Source organism: Metopolophium dirhodum, chromosome 4 (assembly GCF_019925205.1).
Source record: "Metopolophium dirhodum isolate CAU chromosome 4, ASM1992520v1, whole genome shotgun sequence".
Classification (NCBI taxonomy): domain Eukaryota; kingdom Metazoa; phylum Arthropoda; class Insecta; order Hemiptera; family Aphididae; genus Metopolophium; species Metopolophium dirhodum.
This window is the reverse complement of record NC_083563.1, coordinates 3,671,267-3,693,003: the sequence shown is the minus strand read 5'-3', so window position 1 is coordinate 3,693,003 and position 21,737 is coordinate 3,671,267. Positions and strand designations below refer to the sequence as shown.

At 28.0% G+C, this 21,737-nt stretch overlaps 1 protein-coding gene across 2 annotated transcripts in view; it reads right to left on the bottom strand.

Annotated features, from left to right (window-relative positions):
- Positions 1-21,737, bottom strand: part of LOC132942497 (lachesin) — a 130,701-nt gene that overhangs the window by 54,288 nt on the left and 54,676 nt on the right. For both annotated transcript variants that reach the window (XM_061010932.1, XM_061010933.1), the window contains exon 2: positions 18,313-18,419. In XM_061010932.1, the coding sequence (XP_060866915.1) occupies positions 18,313-18,419 (107 nt within the window). The remainder of the gene's footprint in view (positions 1-18,312; positions 18,420-21,737) is intronic.

Sequence of the window (21,737 nt, the reverse complement as noted above, 5' to 3'; positions counted from 1 at the left end):
GGTTTAAAATTAAAATTATATAATTAAAATCATTTGAAGAGGAATCATTATTTTACGTAGGTATGAAAAAGTTAATCAATCGCTCAAAATAAATGCATTTTGGCTTTATGATAAGTTTTTTTAAATTTCCATTATCTTGAATTTTTCAACTTATAATAAAATAAAAAAAATGTAATGCATTTTTATTACAAAATATATTTCCGCGATTACGATGAGTTAATAACAACTTTCAAGTTTATAACATTTAAAAATAAATCTCAACAATGCATTTTTGATATTTGTATTTGATGTAAAAAAACTTTTATGAGTATCTCGTATTAAATTTAAATTTTTTTTGTAATTTTCAATAAAAACATGTATAAGATAAAAAAAAAAAAAAAAACAATAAAATAGTGACAATTTCAAATATCTATAAATAGCATACTAAAGCGCGAAACCCTTATAGCATAGGTATTATCTAAAATATGTAAATAAATATTTTGAAAAAATTTAAAGTCCCTTAATTCTTAATTTTTGACTAACAACAAAAACTGCAATACTGATTTTGAGTAGAAAATTCCGTTTCCTTATTATAGGTGTCGTCGACGTTACTGAGATGAGGAATCTGCCTGTTTCGGATTGATTAAAGATATTATATTACTTAGTATATTTTTGAATGTGGTTCTCTAAAAGTCTAAACTTTCCTGATATCTCTAAGTATAATTTAAAATTTTCGTCCAAATTAGTCGGGTAGTTTTTAAGAATATAACCTACAATGACTTTTTTTTTTTGTTTGTCTTGTCGCTTTCTTAGTTCTTACACTACTTAGAATTTTAAACTTTGGCTTCTCAAAGTACTACTAGATTCCTTTTTTTATCAAAAAAGATGCTGACATTGAAAATAGTAGAATTTTTACTACTCAAAATGTAGCTGATAGACAGAAAAAAAACACACACATAATAAATTGTAAAATCATATATTCTTTTGCTCCACTCAGAATCTAAAAAATAATGATTGATTTTTGTGAGTCAAAACAAAATTCATGACTCAGCAGTGAGCCACTTTATAGTAGTTTAGTAGTTGATTAACGAAGCGATTAACATTCCACGAGTCTCAAGAATATGTGTTCAACATTTAGTGTCGATTGGTTTTAATAGCTTAAAATTCTACAAGGCCCCATACAAACGAAGGTACATACACGTTTTTATATAATAAATAGATTATAATATGCCATGGTAGAAAAAAAGAAGAAATGATATCAGTGTCTGGCAATGGTGTGAGGTGTGGTAACCAACCGGCTGCCATCCCATTATGGTTTGTGTGTATTTCAAAACCGATGTACTTATGTACACTAATATACAGACATACAGCCGTAATTAATAATGTATTATATAAACGCGATTGAGGTAGAATATTGCAGTAATCGAAGGTTTTCGTTAGACTTAAAACGTACTGTTCCACCCACCCGGTGCCGGTTAACAGTCAATCATAAGATAATCATATTCGTGGTCAACCCGGTGGGGTTCGGGGAACCATCGAACGAAAACTGCACTCTCGGAAATATTTCGGAGGCCCCTTGGCGCCGCCAGTGCAGATTGCAATAACCGGTGCTAATGAACGAGACGCGGTCGTTAATTAAATATTACGAGCCGACGGCGTCAGAGATAATAAATAAATAATATACGAGTGTTTAGAGCGGTGTGGGTACAGAAACGTTGTTACCGGAAACGTAGAGAACCGCGCTTTCACCCACCGCTCGCCTTATATGCGACGAGTGCGGTGGGGGTGGGGTGGGGGCGGAAACCGAGGTGCTGACGGGCTGGTGATGGGTGGCGGGGTGGTGGTGGAAGCACGTCGTAATTACAACTACCGACAAACAACACGAACGAACGACTACTATAATACTGCCACTATATACTAACACTACTACAACAACAAACGTTACTACAATACTATAGGCTAAACCCGCGTCGCTAAGATGTTTATCTTGCTTACAGCTCATAACGATCGTGTGCGAGGCGGAAGACGCTGGGAGGCTGGCGATGAGACTGGATCCACTTAACTTATCGGATAATACGGGGACCGGCGAAACGCGGAGGCGCCGCACTTGCGGGACGAGTTTCACGGGGAATATTTCCGGTCATTACCGTCGCGCTTCCGGTACGTTTCGCGACGCGTTTCGCGGCCATCGCGTATAGAGCTCGCGGCGTGTGCCGTCTCTGAAACGGTAACCTCTCTCCCCCTCACTCTACGGCACGTGACACCCCCTCGTCAAGCCAATCGTGTAATTGACATCACAATATTATGATAAGCTATATATATGTTGCTTCGCTCGGACACCTGTAGTTTTGGATGAGTTTGACCGGATGCAACCGGATTCGATGATTCGACGTCAAATATAGGTGGGGCCGATTCATAATCAAATAAATTCTTTGTTTTTTTCCTTTTGGGAAGGGGTAAATCAAAGACATAATTTAATACTTGATTATAGATGTTCCTAGAATTTATCACTCAAAAGGAAGCTGCCATGATTTAGCTTCTCATCATACCACCATTATTAAAGTCTATAATATTTATATATGTAGTAAGTTATTTACAAAGTCCTTTACATTAATCCAAATGGAGTCACAATGTCGAGTATGCATATAATCAACTATGATATTTAAAGCTTCATGATACTTAACAGGCCTAATAATATAGAAATTAATTAAATTACTATAAGTCCATGAAATGAAACTAACCTAGAAACAATGATGGGGGGGGGGGGGGGAGTAAACTTAACATCTTTATTCTGGAAACCACCACTAATTGAAGGCGTACCAGCGTGGTGATTCACGAAAGTCTGATAGGAATTTCACTAACACAAAATAGAGAATACAGCTCTATTATTTTCGAAAATAAAAATCAAGTTCAACTAACATCATATTATTAATATGTGTGTTATTTTATTTTTGTCACTAGTTATGTTCTTGGTTGAATGAATTAATGGGAAAATTTCAAATAAAAAAGTTTTTCTAATAATAATATAGTTTTTTCTAATATTATATAATATTATATAAAAAAGTATAAACACTTTTCATGATTTATTAGAAAAAATAAATAAATAACAGAGTAAAAATTAGTAATTATTCACATATTAATATGGCACAAATCTATCGTTTAAATAAATGTACAGTCAAGTTTAGGATTAACTGTAACATCGCAATTATAGCAACAATAATAGTTTTGTATATATAAATTATAGTGTGATATAGATTATAGTGATCCACTTGTCACAAGTAGAGATAAAATAAAACGTAACAAGAATATTACGTTCATGACGTACCTGTAATATTGTAATTAACATTTTTTTAAGCAAAAATTAAGTATATTATATCGTCAATAATTAAATATTAACTGTAATTATATTTATTTACTTTTACCTAATACATGTCACATAGGATTGAAGAGCTGAAGTATAGTGAAATTAACCTGAATACATACAAAAATATATGCTACATATTTTATCAGTTTATATCATCTAATTGTAAACAAAGTGATTATTTTATAAGGTAGAAATTAATTGTCTATAAAAGTTTTATTGCTTATGAAAATAATTCATCTAAATAATTTTAAAGTTATAACAAAACAATATTTTTGATAAAAATTGACAAAGGTTTTTACTATTTTCAAAGTTTTCATTTTTCAATTTTTTGTTGTTATTTGAACAACAAGTCGTACTATTTTAGTTTTTATATTCTGAAGCAGAAGACTGTTATGATAATATTTAAATATATAAACCAAATTTTTAGCAGGATTACTTACTTAGATATACGTGGATTAATGTTTAGATAAGTAGAGTAGTATAAACACACATTTTGTGGGCTTATATCCCTGCACGGATGTACCACTCCTACTCCCCTAATATAAGCTTTAAATACATTTTAAGTATATACATTTATAGGTACTTACTTATAACTCTATAATTTATCGATAATTTATAATTATCAACCGGTACGGTTTCACCTTATAATCAAAAAATCTTTTCATTTAAACCACTCTTATAAGCATCAAATACAAGTATTTAAATAATACAAATTAAGATATGTACCTGCAATAGCAGTTTGTAGTTATGGAAACTTGCAATACACATCCCATCGAAATCCTTTAAATATTTTGAATTCATATCAGGGGACTACTGTAAGCTATCATTTGATACGAGGAAGTAGATAAGTAACTGAGAATCCTATAGACGCGCCTTATATGTTGAAGGGGAGGGGAGAGTTATTTTCAGAGTTACAGTTTGCAGATATTTGAGCAATATACTTCTGATGAGGAAAAACTTATTACCTATAGTGTATAATCAAAAATATATTATTTGTATACATTTAATAGACTTAATATGTTTTTGATCAATATACCTGTTTTTTATACATAATAGTATAATTACAATATATAAATCTGTTTATTTATGTACCTACCTGTAAAAATAGCTCTATAAATCGTTTATTTATGTACCTACCTGTAAAATAGCTCAATCACTTGCATATCTGACCTCATAAATCTAAAGAGATAATACGTAGATTAAAGGAGCTCTCCGAAACCAATCATTGCATTACGACGTTAAAGAACAGCTTTTGTAAATTAGAAGAAAATATATTTATTTTTTTATAATTTTTTGGTCAGTACGTTTTAGAAAAATAATAGTTATTTAATTATTCGTTTTAATTTCAAGCAATAGTAAGGTGATTTAAATTTTGTAGTTAAATTCACGGGTAAAGATAATTTATTTTTATCATTATCGATTAACAGATTTATTGGGTTTATTATAATTTCCATAATATTAAAACCAACTCATTTATGGGAGATAGTAATAGTTGCCCTCCGATAAAACGTACTCATACCATTACGATGTTCGTTGGCAGCTCGTGTTCTTTAAATTTGGTTTGTGAATTGCGTCTCACGAAAAAATCCGTCAAAATAAACAAGATAAGTACCAAAATATTTTGCGGATAAAACGAGACGTAATCAGCACATTATTAAGTTAGTTGTTTTGCCTATCGCCGTTTTATCGAGTGCACAAATAGTGTATCAAAATGAACATAATGAAAAAACAAAAAAAAAAAAACAAAACCATACAATTTATTGATGAATAATCGTTAATTTTCTATACACACCAATGACAATACTATAATATTGTTGTTGTAACTATTTATTTAAATTGTCATTGACAATTAAATAACCCATGGTGATTTTTTTACACGAGAAAGGTAATAACTTAAGAAATAATTATATATTTTTTTTTAATATCTATACTTCTGTAAAGATTTCTATGATTATCTGATTAAAATATAGTTGAAAATACTTATATTACATTTATTGGGTGTCTTGATAAAAACCAATATATTAATTTAATTGCATCGTTCTAAATTTAAAGGATCAATAATTATTATTCAGGCTTCGGCGAGAATTTAGTATTTTAAAAATTAATATATGCAAGATAATATCTTGTGCATAACAATTTTATTTTGTATTAGAGAATCAATAAATGTTAAAAACAATTTTTTTTCTACTGCACCCGTTTTTACATTTATTATTAATTGGATAAAAATGTTATAATTAAAAAAATGGATTGCGTTCATTCATTCATAAATGTTTAAATTAAATCACACGTTGATACTCGGTGTATAGAAACCATTCTGTATTATGTAAGTTGTAAGTATATCAACAACATTTTATAATTCGTTGGTTAAGTTAGCACACATTATTAAATCATCTAATATTAACGAGATTTTTATCTCAGTTATAAGTGATCTTAAAAAATATCAACAATTTTAAAGCTATAGTAAAGCTGTGGTTCTAAGTTTTATGACGTTGATTTTACTTCAGGTTTTTTACTTTTTTTTTTGCGATTTTAAAACACGTAGTTTTCATAAATAATCCTCATTCAATTGCTTATAAAATAATTTGTAATCGTAAGATTATCCGTAAAAGGTATATCTGTTATCATTATGTAAAAAAATTGTCAGATACTAATATTACAATAAAAATAATATTTTTATTTGTTTTATTTTAATTGTCTATGGTATGTATGCTATGGTTTGTCAGAGTAACAACATTAGGTTAAGCACAAATTATAGCGTTCAAACCACCGCACTTTGAAATATTAACCGCTGAATTTCAGGAAAATAACCTCCTGGGAACCATGTTCCCAGACCTCGCATTATGAATAAAAATTGTTTAGCTCATTCGGCATCAGAGACTAAAAAAAGGTGCTGTTTCTAGATCAATATTGATGAGTTTTTCACCAAAAAGATACATTATTTTTGTATTAAATATTAAAAGTATACAAATATAAGTAGTATATTAAATTTTGTGACCACATTTTTTTTAGGTTTATCGATTTATTTTATTGACCCCCCCCCCCCCCCCAGTTATAATCCATAAGTATATCAAACTAGTTAAATTTCGTGTTCTACCTCTTTTATTAAAAATAGTATAAGATAGAGATAATTAAAATAAGAATAAAATACAAGGCGATTTCATAATATCAAGCGATAATATGTACAATTTAGGTACATCAAACCAAAAGTTTTTAAGCGTGTTTTAAAAAAATATTTAATGAAAAAAATCCCTTATATTCGTCTAAATAAAATTCACGTATTTATTTAATGATTAACGTCAACATAATAGTTTTAACTTTTAAGCATTAAAAAATACACCTAATTTATGATACAAACCGAAAAAAGATTGTTAATGTTAAACTATACTGATCTATTTTTTTCAGTACAAAGTGTTTTTATATTCAAAGAATAATGAGCAATTTTGATAATCAAAATCTACAATATTAAGTATTAAAGTATAATCTAAAAATAAAAAAATAAAGGAATGAACAACTAAAAATTATCCTCTTTCTCTTGATATTGTAATACACTCACATTATAATGACAAATAATTTACTCTAAAATACATAACTCAAATATGAATAGTTTACAATCAAATTTATATTTAATGATATACCTGATAGTTAAAAGCTAATATGGATAAGATAATTAGGTCACATGAAGAGGTTATAAATTTGTAATTACATTTTCAAGCATATTGTAGCTTTACAGAAAAAAAAGTTAACGACCTTTATCTTATGCAAAGTGTGATTTATAAACAGATCATATTACACATCCATATTGTACATATTGTAATATCCTAATTACATACCTACCTAATGTAATATCGTCACTTTTTTTTAAACATTTTTCATAAAAAATATGTACGGACCTATTATAATATATGTATGAACTTATCTGCAAAAACCTTTTAATAATTTACAATTATAATTAAAAGTTATTTTGCCATTTATTTATTTTTTGTTTAGTTAATTATTGTTGCTTAAAATAATCATATATTTTTATATTAAAAATATACATTATATGAAGGACTTGAAATGATACTTAAGACAATACGTCTTTTGTAAATATTATGATACCAATCACAAATTATCATTAATATTGTATTTGCGTTTTTTAATTTGCCTTTGTGAATATTATACAAAGACGAATTCATATATTATATTTGTAATTAAATCTCCATACACACTATCTAGTTTACACAGTTAACCAGCACGGGTCCCGATGGTCCAATTTAGAGTTGTTCTTTGTGCAATAGATTGCCGTATATTGTCGTGCGCTTTTAATCAGGGTATTATTCGACCTATTATGGTCTTCTACTAAAGCATGCTAATATTATATATATATATATAAATATATAATATTATATTCATAAAACAAAGAAGTCGAGTGGAAAGTAACAAAAAAAAGAGGGATGTTTAATTAAAGTCTAAATTGTATTGGTTTAAGTCGAAATATCGTTATAAACATCAATATAAAATGTGTTTTTTATCTCAGCAATTATTCATAGTAAAAATTGGTTGATAAAATAAAATGTTAATTTAATATTGACATTGATTAAAAAAATGAATGATTAAAAAATATAATGCCTTTTTAATTTTTAACAATATTGATGTAATAAATTAACAACAACTCTAAGGAATATAAAAACATTTTTTTAGTCATAATTCAGAATATTTTATTTATTTTTAGTTAAGTAACTTACAACTTTTAAAATTTAATTTAATTTTATGGATAATGCCATTATAATGGGTATCTATCAGTCAAAAAAGGTTGGCAGGTATGTATGTTTATATTTTAGAATCCAAGTTTAAATGTATTATCTTTATAATAAAGTGTTTGAATAAAGGTATATAAAAATAATATATTATGTGATAACTGATAAACGTAATACGAACGACATAACTATAAATTAAGCATTACATAAATGTAATAAAGTAAATTTGTTTTCATTATTAATTATTGCAGGTAGGTACTAATAACTTTTGAGATGGCTTTTCCACTTATACATCAGTAGAAATTCTCGAAATAGAAACGCAATAACATGTTGGGAATACAAGAAATAACCAAGAAACGATAATATGGAATTTGTAATTAAATTAAATCAAAATACAAATAATCAGAAGTAATTAGCTTTGAAATGTAATCCTTAATACGAAAATTGCATAAATAAAAATGAATATTATTATCTATTATAATATTTTAAATGGTTTTTTTCTATTTTTTTTTTTGTTTATTTAAAACTATGTATAATCTATAAACGTATTTGTATTTAAATAGTAAATTATTAAACCAATAACACTGGATCTTGGAACTCACGCCCGTAATGCTTGTATATATCGAAAGATAATATTAATCCATAATATTATAATATGTATATGATGATTTTCCCAGTCGATGTAGTTACCTTATATAAAAAAAAATATTCTTCCAGAAACATTTTGTTTGAAAATTTCCACTAACGAGTATTATATAAATTCTTGGAATTTTTGCTGAATGACATCCCTTCTAATGACATTTTGAAAAGCACGGATCAAATCTAATTATTTTTTTGTATAAACTCAGTATAATAATATTATGCTTGACGTACGTGCCTACCTACTTAAATTTGTATATTAATTTGTTATGTCGCATTAATCTAGAGATTCAAAACATAATAATATTATACAGGTTTATTTACCAAAACATACTCATCGCTATTTTTCCTTGAATAATGAATTTATTCAAATTCTGATTTTGAAATTTTTTTATACACACATACATAAAAAACAATATTTTTAAAATTCTTGAGATTATATTTTGTATTACTCAATTAGTAGTGTTCTATGGTGATATTAAAAGCTACTTTTTTTCAAATGAGAACCCCTCTCATTTTTTTACTGTAAATTATTTACTGAGAATTTTTTTTTCAAATTTTGATGTACCAAATTTCAATAAGTAGTTTTTCTGTTACTTTAAAATGTTTGTTTTAAGGATAAAAGTCATTAAAAACGGTTTTACGAAACTATTCGATCTGGTATTTATTATCCATGGACCATTTTTACAAATTGTAAATGTTAATAGGTAAATCACCTTAGCCTCTACATATTCCAAAACCATAACCATAATAATATGGGCTGATTACACTCAGTACACAAAGTTAAATAGTTAACTCGAAAAGTAGTTGTTTGAATTTTGATTTTAGTACATTATAAAACGTTAAAAAAAATTATTCGTTAAATAATGAATGGTAGAAAAGAGAGTTTTTCATTTTCAAAAAACAGAAGTTTGTATCTCCACGGGACACTCATTACGTAGTATAACAAATTTAAATCAAGAATTTAAAAATTTAAGTAATTATATTTAAAAATTACAAAATTCATATTTTTTCAACTGCATTATTGAATGAAAAAAGCTGGTGTGCCAGCTTGATGAATTCTCTGTATATTAAGTTTACAGATTCCTGTAACAATTTATTTTTATATAGATAAAATGTTATTATGATTTGTAAATATACAATTAATTATATTATATTCAATAATTATAAATGTAGAGAACTTGGTTAAATGTATTTTCATAAATATAAAATCTAGGACAACTAATAAAAATTGTGTTAAATTTATTGCACGGTTTTCGAACTAAATGTATTAGTCAGGATTTTCAAGCTAATGTTTACTGAATAAACTATTAGTTATTTACTAAAAAAGGTATATTCTTATGCAAATAAAGTGCACACCGTATTACTTACTTTACTTACTGGTTTCCAAATTATTTGGTAACGAATAAATAGTAAGTTATTAAGTTGTATTAGCGGTGTTCTGCCTAGAAATGTACTTCATGCTCGTACTACTATTATAATATTTTACTAAATATGTTGTTTACTAAATTATTGTAAATAACTGTCACATATAAGTATAAAAATCATATTATAGACGTGATAATTTATCACCGTTATCGTTTTTGTGTGTTAATTATAAATGGATTAATTGTTAAATAGTCATCAGATATAATATCATAGTTTAAACTAATTCGTATATTAAAAGAATAAATTATGTCTTTATCCATTGGTAGACATATGAGTACGGAGAATTTATTTTCAACTAGAACTTGTCAATGAATCGAAAGCAAGTTTTTTTTCATGCGGTATTTGAAGTTTCAATAAATGATTTTCTAATACTGACAGGTGGTGATAACTCCTTAAATGAAATCGTATAGGTTACAACTTACAACTTGTACTGCACTATAGTAGGTGTATAATTAAATATAAATAAGCTGGGGAGAAACATTAGACAATAGTGTATAGTATAGATAAGAAATGTTTGTCGAGGGTTTTATATCGACGGTGGTCGACCCTATAGCATTTATCTGTCAGGATGGTGTATGGTAGTATATACGTAGGCTACTGATACATTTTTCATACTTGTTTATGTCGGTTGTATTTTTGGCGGGCAACTATACCGGTGGAAGCTGTGTAGAGGTGTGTAGTGGAGCGATTCCCGCGGGGGCACTAAACCGACGTCGGGCCAAGCTTGGAACAAGTGAGTGAGAGAAGGAGAGAGAGAGTAGTATTCGCCCCGAAATTGCTTGTTTATTTATTCAGTGGCTTCGCCTCCTGACTAGCTTGTTGGCCTGACTATATTTAATTAAACTAACGCCTCCGGGGGTCTGGACTTGTAAACTTTAGACACGGTGCATATATGTGCGTGGAAGTGAGACAAAGAAAGTGTGGGAGCAAGGGACACATAATGAGACAGGACGATAGAGTGCGAGCAACGGTAGATACCGAGAACAGTAAGTTGGAGGTAGAGATGGAAGAGCCTTTTAGCGCCGATAAAATATTTATAAATCTCCTTGACGAATAATTATTACGCAGAGCGCACATCTTATGACGGAGAGTGGAAACTAAAACCAATTCGCTTTGTTTAGTTGAAGTTTAGGAATCACTAGCTGGTTTTATGTATTTTGAATTGACGTTGACAACACCACTTACCATAATGACAAATCATGAAATTACAATTAAATAAAAAGAAAATTACTATTACTTCGAATTTTTATAGTTATTTTATGAACAAAAAAAATCAACCATTCCGGTATAAGAAATAGATTTGCTTTTAAAGTGAACCTTTTTTAATCATTATATACAAATTACATTATAAACCTCAGCTGTTATCATATGCTGACGCAGTTACATATTTTGTACAATTGAGCTTTAAAATGCATTCAATGTTTCTTTTAACTCTGGATAATATTGACTTACAATAATAAATTAAATTTCATTAAAAATTAATTAAATTTAAAACTATTTATTTATTTTTTTTAAATTCTGATGATAATAACTTTTAAACAAATTAAGATAGATACAACTATATTTACCATAGTAAAAAATTGTTATTTTGTTTATACCAAAGTTTATTTAGTTAGTTCCATTTATTTCGGGGGAAAAAAATGTACTTTAAATTAATCTACTAGATATAAGTTGTACCTACATTAAAAAAAAACAAACCAAATTTCCATTCAATATATTATTATATTATAATATAAACTATTTCTCTAATTAAGTTACTTCTTTATAGTATTTTAATTCTTGAAAAAAAACAAACACATTTAGAGATTTAAAAGATATGTTAAACTCTTATAACTGAGTACGGCAACTATTAGAATATTTTATAAACGCGGGAAACACTGCGTATAAGATAGATTATGCAGTACATTAAACATTTATGTGCACGTACCTAATTCTAAAAGAAATATTTAGGTACAAGCATTATACAAAGAAATACTACTTAATTGTATTTTTTATTAATAATAATATTTTACTTTCAAAATTCGTGTGATGATATTATACAAATATTGTATTTTATTATGCGAAGAACATTTTGCTATACCGCAATAAAATTATGTTTAAATCTTAGTAAATGTAAACGTTTACGTTCCACTATATTTCTAAATTCGTTTTATGTTCGCATTAAATAAAATATGAGTTACTTTATGGTATTAAAATATAATATATATTATATAGTATATCGTTTAAATATAGCTGTAATCTTTATATATATATATATATATATACCATTATAGTTTGTACCAGACATACTGACCTATACCAATAACATACCTACGACACATATGAGTAATTTTTATAAATAAATATTATTTTGATGCAGTACTACCTATAAACATAAATTAGGCAAAACATAATATTAATATGTTATAATAGTGTATTTTAGTGTTTCTGTAGTCAATTAAAAAAAAATATAGAAGTTAGTGAATAAATATAATATATACTATATTGATATATATATATATTGAACGGGTCTATAATATTTGTTGAGCACAATGAACCAGTGTGTCAGAGCACACCAAAGTATTCAGTACCAAAGACCGAGGTAAATAAAGCAGACCAGTGTATATTCAGTACCCAGGCCAAACATACAAGTCCAACATCCGATTAGTAACACGTCCACCAATCTTTGACTTAAGAATATAAATCATATTGTTAATTTGAATTTATCTTATGAATTTTTCCCAATTAAATACGTGTATGTTATAATCTTTCATATGTTAATAAATCCGAATTTTCAAAACTAATATTACTAATATTTATATTTAAATAGGGATCATAAGTCTAGGTAGCATATTAATTATTTATTTATTATCCTACTGTTCTAATATATGCTATTAAAACATCGGTTTGATGTTTTGATTTAGATGTCCAAAAAATTAATTTCATGTCTGATTATTTGCTGTAGAGATTTTATTTTATTTTTTGGATTTCAACTGTAACGAAAGATTTATGTGAAAAGATAATCCTTGGTCGTTTACCTTCACTTAGAAGCACAGTTTTAAAGCGCCGGTGGTTAAGCTTTGGGTAATTGGTTAAAACATGTATATTTACAAACCCCACGACCGTGCTTCCGTAAAGTAGGTATGCGATTGCAGTTAAACATAAAATTAAGCAAAAAAAAAAAAAAACAAATAACAAGCACATAATTTATATTACGAAATAATTAAAAAAATATTATCCAATAATACTAACAAATTTGATTGCATTTTAAAATTTATATTACTATTTTATTCAGTTAAATCAACATGTCATTGATTTTTTTATTTAAATTACCATCTGTATATTTTTTAAAATTAATTAAACAATGAATTATATTTTTGGTATCACTTTAATTAAACTATTTAAATTCGTATTGACTTAATTGAAATGAACTGTAATATACCAAATACAACTATTCACATATCGAATAAATCTTTCAGTCTATATTTTAGCTTTAACTTCTAAAATAATGTTGCCTCATCACTTGTTCAATATAATTTATAGTATCTTCCAAATTTTAAATGTATGAGTTTTCCGGAAAAAAATGTCTGTATTTAATTTTTAACATTACCGATTAAAGATAATATGTAAAAATAAATTCATTTCTAAAACGATCAATTGTATGCTAATTTTGACGATATCATAATTAATTGTAAGTACGATTTTATACATTAGGGTATTCTGCAGCAATTGTTCGTATCAAATACTAATTTTAAGGGTATGTTATTTAATATTAAAAGTAAAAGTATAATATTATAATATTATGTATTATTGACTCTTACGCCGTAGTGGCGTATGTGTGTGAAAATCCTTGTGAATGAAAAAAAAAAAATAAATAAGATTTTTAAATCTATATGCGGCCTTTCCTGGAAGACGGTTCAATTTGTCCAGCTAACGAAAACATATGTATTCAAGCCCGAGTCCGGTACGTGACCACACAAGTGAGGTTGATATGGGGTAACGTCGAACTCTGTTGTAAGACCACATCCGGAAACGCTGTATGCCTGTACATGATCCAAATACAGATCATATACATGTTAGATGCATACATGATACGTGCAATCCCAATACGTTTAGTTTTGAATTGGAAATTTTGCGTTTTGAGTATTTTTAAAAAATAAAAATGTATTCAAAACACCATACTGGACTACAGAATATAATTATTAGATAATTTATAATATTGGTCCGATTAAAATGTGCACAACATCAATATTCATTATTTGTTTTTTAACACTTGGTGCTTAAATACATGTTTTCTAAACCATATAATAGTCACTTTGACATTTTTTTTTGCAAAACACATTTAATTTTTTTAACTTTTCATGCTGAAGTTCCTATAATTGGAAAATTCACAATAGATAAATAATAAAATAATATAAGCATACAAATCACGGGTGTGACTGTGTGAGCACTGTGAACAATAATCAGCTGTATGGACAATATAAAAAAGGACGCGTACAAATTATTGTTAAATGTTTCAACCGGAACTAAAAGTTGCTTCTGCCGTAACTCGTTGAGTATACTTAAACGTAAATAATAATTACAGATACAAGAGCAAAGCACATGGAAATTAAGTTTAACCAGCTTAAATGGAATATAAATAAAGCTAATAATTACACCCTTGTTTACAAACAAACAAATGTAATTAACTTTCATTTACCTACCCTAAGACTACATACCTTTAGATTATGTGATATTTTTATTATTTAGGAATATGTGAGTAGGATATAAGACCTTTTGAATGTATATAGATAGTAAAATTAGGAAAGTGTTGATGAACGTATTCAATCAGTGAGTCTTGATAGAATATAAATAAGCCAAACACTTTACATACCTACCTAACTTACACTTCAAATCCAATTTTCTAAACATTTCTCAAAAATTGAGATTTATGATTTCTGAAGATAAAAATTATTTAAATAACTATATATTTTATTGTTCACTTTAAACTGAAAAACTAAGTAGTAAAGGAAATATACTAACATTTGTTTAAACTATTTTCTCTTTAAATCGAGTTTTAATAATAATAAGTTTCTAATTTTCTTGTTTGTTATTATATTAATTTTGTCGACACAAATGTACTTCAAATAAAAAATGTATGTCTAGGAATATAAAAAATATAATAGATTAAGTATTTTATAATCTAGTTTGATATTATGATAGCACCACAAACTTTGTATGCTATGGTTGAAATATCTGTTACGACTATTACTAAATCAGAAACCCAAAATATCTAATACAAAAAAAAATAAATACATAATTACTTTTGGATAACAATTACAATAATTTTTAATGTGTCAATGCATTTTTCTTGTGTGGCTCCGGTTATATTGCAAGCAATGGCCAATGGTTATTAGGCGTTTTAATTTATACCGTATAGATATGTTTTCTCTGTGGATAACGTACCAAACCTTAGCAGATTACATGCATACATGATGATAATAATTGCATTGTCCTCACTAATCGGTAATAGTCGTAGCTGTTTGGCTGGATTCGAATAATTTTATTTGAAACTCATTTTATATTTTTATATTTTAATAATCACCGTTATTGCTATAGATTTATTACAAACACCGTTTGGTTTAATAATAAATTAGTTCAAAGTATAAATAATGTCCATAGATAAAAATGTTTATTTAATAATATAGCATAACCGTAATTTACACCCGAATTACTTATTTAAAGACACTATAGTAGAATTTATAAATTATCTTATAGAAATAGATTTATCTATTATTAAATGTTTGGAATAGTTGGAGTAGTACCTACCACTTATGGAATATATGATATATAATATATTATAATATAATATAATATGTGTTTGATATATTTTAAGGCGTGAAATGTGGACTGACCGATCACATATAGATATATAAGAACGAATTTAAATCAGTTTCAAAAAGTATTATCGCATTACTAGGTCGACGATGAGTATGACGGACCAAAGATTTATATATAGATTGGTTTTGGTTAAAAAAAGTAATAACTGTCCACCACCGATCCCCTTAAACATGATATGTGTTTCCTTGCAGTGGAGAAAATATCTGTATATTCAAAGATACCGTCATTATGTGTGCATGTTAGATGTTGGAAAGGATGGCGGCCGAAGGGCATGCGTGTTTAAAACTGCGTACCATTATACCTAGGACATGATGTTTCGTGCCTATCGCTGACAATATTAATAATTGTCATCTGTAAAAGTCCGAGCGTTCCACTAAGACTATTATTCATAATTATTTCGATTTCAATATAAAACTGTACAAATATCCATTTATGAAAATGTGTCCGGTGGTCAGTCATTTACAGAGTGTTCATACCGCTGGTAATTCCAAAATATGTTGAAAGTTATTATAGGCTTTTAGGTATAGTAGTGAATAGTGAGTAAAAATATAGTTAATTGATGATCGAATTCTGTATAATTTTTGATTCATATTATGATATCAGATGTCAGAATAAAAACCGTTATGTAAATATTTAATTATAAATTTTAAATTAAATTAATATTTTTTAATAAAAATAATTAACTTTTGATATTGATATAATATTATATTTGCTATGTTAAGACGTATTTTTTTTTTTTATAAAATACCGGACACGTTTTGTACGTGTTTTGCCTATTTATAACGCCGTGTTATAAAAACGTTATTATATAATAATTATTATATAACTGATATCATAGTTGGTCAAATTGTTAATATTTGTTGAATAATCTTAATTTTTAAATATTATTAAAATATAAAGCAATCTGTACAAATAATCACATTAAGTAATTTTGAAGCAATAATAAAAACATAACATTAAAAAGAACATGTTAGGCAGTCCTAACCCATTGGTGAACTCTGCAAAAATCTGTTTGGATTTTCGATCACTAATAAAGTACATCACCATAAATATTTTAAAAACGTTAAATATTCACATTAAATCTGGTGTGTTCATTTCCCAAAAAATTGCTAAGTTTAATAATTGTAATTTAGTAGATTCCTATTATGTTGAACATCGATATTTCAAATGTTTCGTTATTTCGTTTAATTTAAACCCCCTTGAAATAATGATCTTTACAATAAAACTCAGTATATATCAAACTTTTTGATACCTTGAGCTTTTTTTCTGTTCTGCTTGATTTTTGAAATAATTAAAGTTAACTATATTTTTTAATATGATATGAGTAAATTTGTTGTTTGAAAAGCTCACCGAATAATGACAGAGATCTACCTGAAATTTCTTGTCACTTTTAGTATCAAATTATGCCATCATTTGAATAATTTTTACACCGCATTTCTTTACTCAGATAATAAAAGAAATGAAATTTGATTTGAAAAATGTAAATATTGATTTCTGATTTACAACTTATAAAAAAATAATCGTTTTCAAGCTAAAAATAAAAATAAAATCTATGCAACTTTAATGTTGAACAAATCAATGAACCGCCAAAACTTTCGCTTCCACAGTTGTTTGTGCCCAGAATAATATAATATAATTCCTGACATTTTGAGAACCACCTTTAGACAGTAGAAACTATTATTTTAGTTTTGTGAGTGTTTCTGTTGCATTAATGAAAGTTGTTAATTCTATCATATTTGTGTTTTAGCTTAAAACATTTTAATAAACTAAAAAATAATTCAATTCAGTATATTATTGAGATAACTAAATAAAAATTTCATATTTCTTCATGCCTTAACTCTAGAACTGAAGTATAACTTGTTAGTTGTTAGTAATACATAATATTATATGTAACTTAACGAATGAACTATTATCTTAGTATTAATATCCTTGCTATTATGCAATATACTTTAGTTTGTATTTAAATTTCTAAACAAGAACGCGTTTGTTTTAGAATTTTTTTTTTCCCAAAACCAATAAACGATATCAAAATAAATATTACTCGTTTTGTTCCCAATACTCCTATTAGATACAAAATATATAATATTATATAACAGTAATTTATATTCTTAATATATACCTCAACCTTTGATTGGTCAATGTAGATGTATATAATATACACGTAGGTAGGCAACCCAAAATTGTCGGCCGTAAATCTTTTGAAAATACATTTCACCGAAATGATTTATGAAGTACCTTCCTCTATATAATAATGCTACTACTACTACTACCAATAATAATAATAATAATATGTACGTGGCATCTTACCTTGTACGTGCCGAGATTGTTGACTACACATGGAAGGGATGCGTCCCTCCCAAGCGACACTGTAACATTTGGTATAGGCTCTGCGAAATTCGGATCGTCCGTCAATACTGTAAAACAAATGTACTTATAATTTAACAATTGAAAAACAAATTAGGCATCAACAATATTAAACTATGTTTGTAACTAAAACGATATTATATTGGTTTAAAATATGGTTTTGACTCTAAAATGTAATACCTACTAAAATATTGGCACTGGAATTCATATGATTTACTAAATTAGATTTTCTACTAACACACTTAAATAACTATTTCGAACTTGGAAAAATACGCATCGTATTTAAATAAAAGTATAAGACACCATCTACATTTTTATTAAATCTAATTAAATTTAAGTCATTATAAATTTAAACTAAACGATTACACAGGATCCCAAGAAAACACATAATATAAATGTAATTAAAATGCATTAATGTAATACATATTGTATAATATAATATTTTATTTAATAATAAAATATGTTAAAATTAAACACAACTATAATAACTAATATATAATAAAATATTATTATGTAATTGTACACATATATATTTCGTAGAAATGTTAACAAATATATACAATGAGAAATAAACTTAATCCCAAGACCAGGTGCTGAATTAGTAATCGAACTACAATGATAAGTCACGGAGTCACGTGCCATTTGTCATAACTCATTAAACATTAGATTATATTTATGACCAATTAAGAATGGTGTTGAATACCAATTTAGTTATGAATTTAAGTTTTATTTTTTTTTAACTAAAAACGAATTTGTTTTATAATTTATTTTAAGATCACACTTTAAAATGTTTATGTTAAACAATTACATATTGTTCTTAATTGTCTATAAATTAAATATATTTTCTATTTATGAATTTTTTTTTGTTTTTTTTTTTCAGTTTCAAATTTAGTACAATATATATTTTTTTACTACAATATATAGAAAGTAATTTATGTAGTAACATTTTTATCGTTGCACGCACATGTACTAGGGGAACAAAACCCAAATAAATGTAAGTATACTATCAAAAATCATTTTACAATTCATTGAGGACATAATATAACATCTTAGTTAGGTACATACTTCAAGAATAATCCAAGCAAATGCAGACTATAATTATAGTCAGTCGAATAATAATTATTATCGTAATAGAGGTGTTGACCGATGATACAACGCAAATGATGCATGATTTTACAAATAATCGCTGTGGCGTTTACCAATTTATTTGGTTCATATAGTTTAATTATTATTATTATTCGCAGTCACACAATAACACTACCCGGCCGGACGGAAAATAATCTGAAGAAGCGACTGAAAAGTAAAATACTTTTTCCTTGTTCGACGGCCCCGGGGCCTTTATGCGAAACGATAGAATGGTTTTCATCATTCGACTCGTTCACGGAGACCCTCCCGCCCGTCGCTTTGAAACGAGACGTGGCTGGTACGCGAAACGCGGTGGAAAGACATATACCTATACAATTTGTGCATATTATTCATACACCTATACACGGCCACGCACAAACACACACGCCCACACACATACACACACACACACACACACACACACACCGTAATACGAAATATACGAATTCGCGAGTATACACATATTATTATATAGACCGGTGCACTCGTGTCCGCGCGCGTGTGCGTTTGTATAATGTTGTCTGAAAACAATTTAATCTCTCCTCCACTTTTATTATTCGTGCGTGAAGTGGCCGAAAATTTGATATACCCCGAGTTTTTTGGCGGCGGCGGCGGCGGAGATCAAGGGGTGGGCAGAGTACTGTGGGGCGGCGGTGGCGGCGGCGGCGGCACCAGAGCACATCCGACGACAAAAGGACGCGGGACAATTCACCTTTATCCCGGTCTCCGGTTTCACCCGGGCGCAGAAACGTCGTCAAAAGCAGCCGGTCCACACCGCCCGCCGCCCGACTAGCCCCGCTCGGCGTTCCAGCTTGTAGTGACAACTCTGAGCTCGCATTAATCATACACTCGCGTATATATCGTGTGGATATATATATATAAATCGGCGAATTTCCCGGGCTTTATTACGAACGAGTAATTGCCGGCGGTACGCGTTCGTCTCGTCGTCTCCGCGCGCGCGAACCGTCGGAACGCGGTCGTTTCAATGTCGTTTCGATGATTTTCGGCTTGGATATTGGAGAGAGAGAGAGAGAGAGAAATAGGAGCCGAACCGGGGCCGAGCGGTCTGCCGAAAGTCTACAGTAAGCTGTAGGAGACAATAGACGATAATAGCTCGGGACGCACCAGCGGGTGTCCGCACAATGGTCGTTTACTATGATAACTTACTATGAATTTATATTTTTATATGTGAGTACCTATTACTGTAGATGTCTATAGTAGTAATTATAGTTACGTCGTAGATTATTCCGAGTTGTTATCGAAACGTGATTTGTTCAAAATAACGAAATTACGATCAAGTAATGTATAACCGATTACCGACAAGTAAATATTTATTGAAGAACTTAAAATGTATACGATATGATGGCGTGCTTGTATGTTATTATTTTTAACAAATTAGAATTTAAAAAATGATAGCATCATATTGTTATCAATAACTATTATATTCTTTAAGATTATGATGAGTATAACGACCAACGAATAATATTGTTTTATTAAATTGAATACGTTCAATGTAATATAGTCGGTACCTAGAATATTGTGAATATATTCGTACAAACATTATTCGATATTGAGACGATATCATTTAAATATTTTAACTGTATAAACAATTATTATAAAATAATATATGATTTTTCAAAAACATTACTCCAAAAAGTTATTAATTATTATAAAAGAAAGACAATATAATGTAAAGACGATGATAAAACTTTTTAAATTTTAATTGTTAAATTAATATTATTAATATTATATAATATCTATACTGTGTATTATTATTATACTTAACATTTAAAAGAAATTAAAACTTTTATTTAAAAAATACAAAACTGTTTACTGTTGAAAATTGTTTAAAATTTTTATCTGTATACTAAGGTTGTTTACGATATTATTTAGAAGCAAAATTATTTTTAACCTGCATTTTACAATAAACATGTAAAGTATACATAACAAAAGTCATGACCTGAACACCATGAAGAGTCTAAATATATTTAAAACACCACTCAATGAATAAATTAACACATTTTCCTTGCAGTTAAAATGAGTAAACATTTATTAAAATTAATAGAAATGCCTATTTATATAAAACGAAAAGGTAGTTACCTAACAATATCATGAAAAATTATTCAATTGTATTTAAGTACATTTTGTTCTTATTTTTTATATATACAGTATATTTTATTTGGTATCTAACTGATTCTATTGACTCAAAAGTCGAGATTACATGGAAACCCAGGCAGCATTTT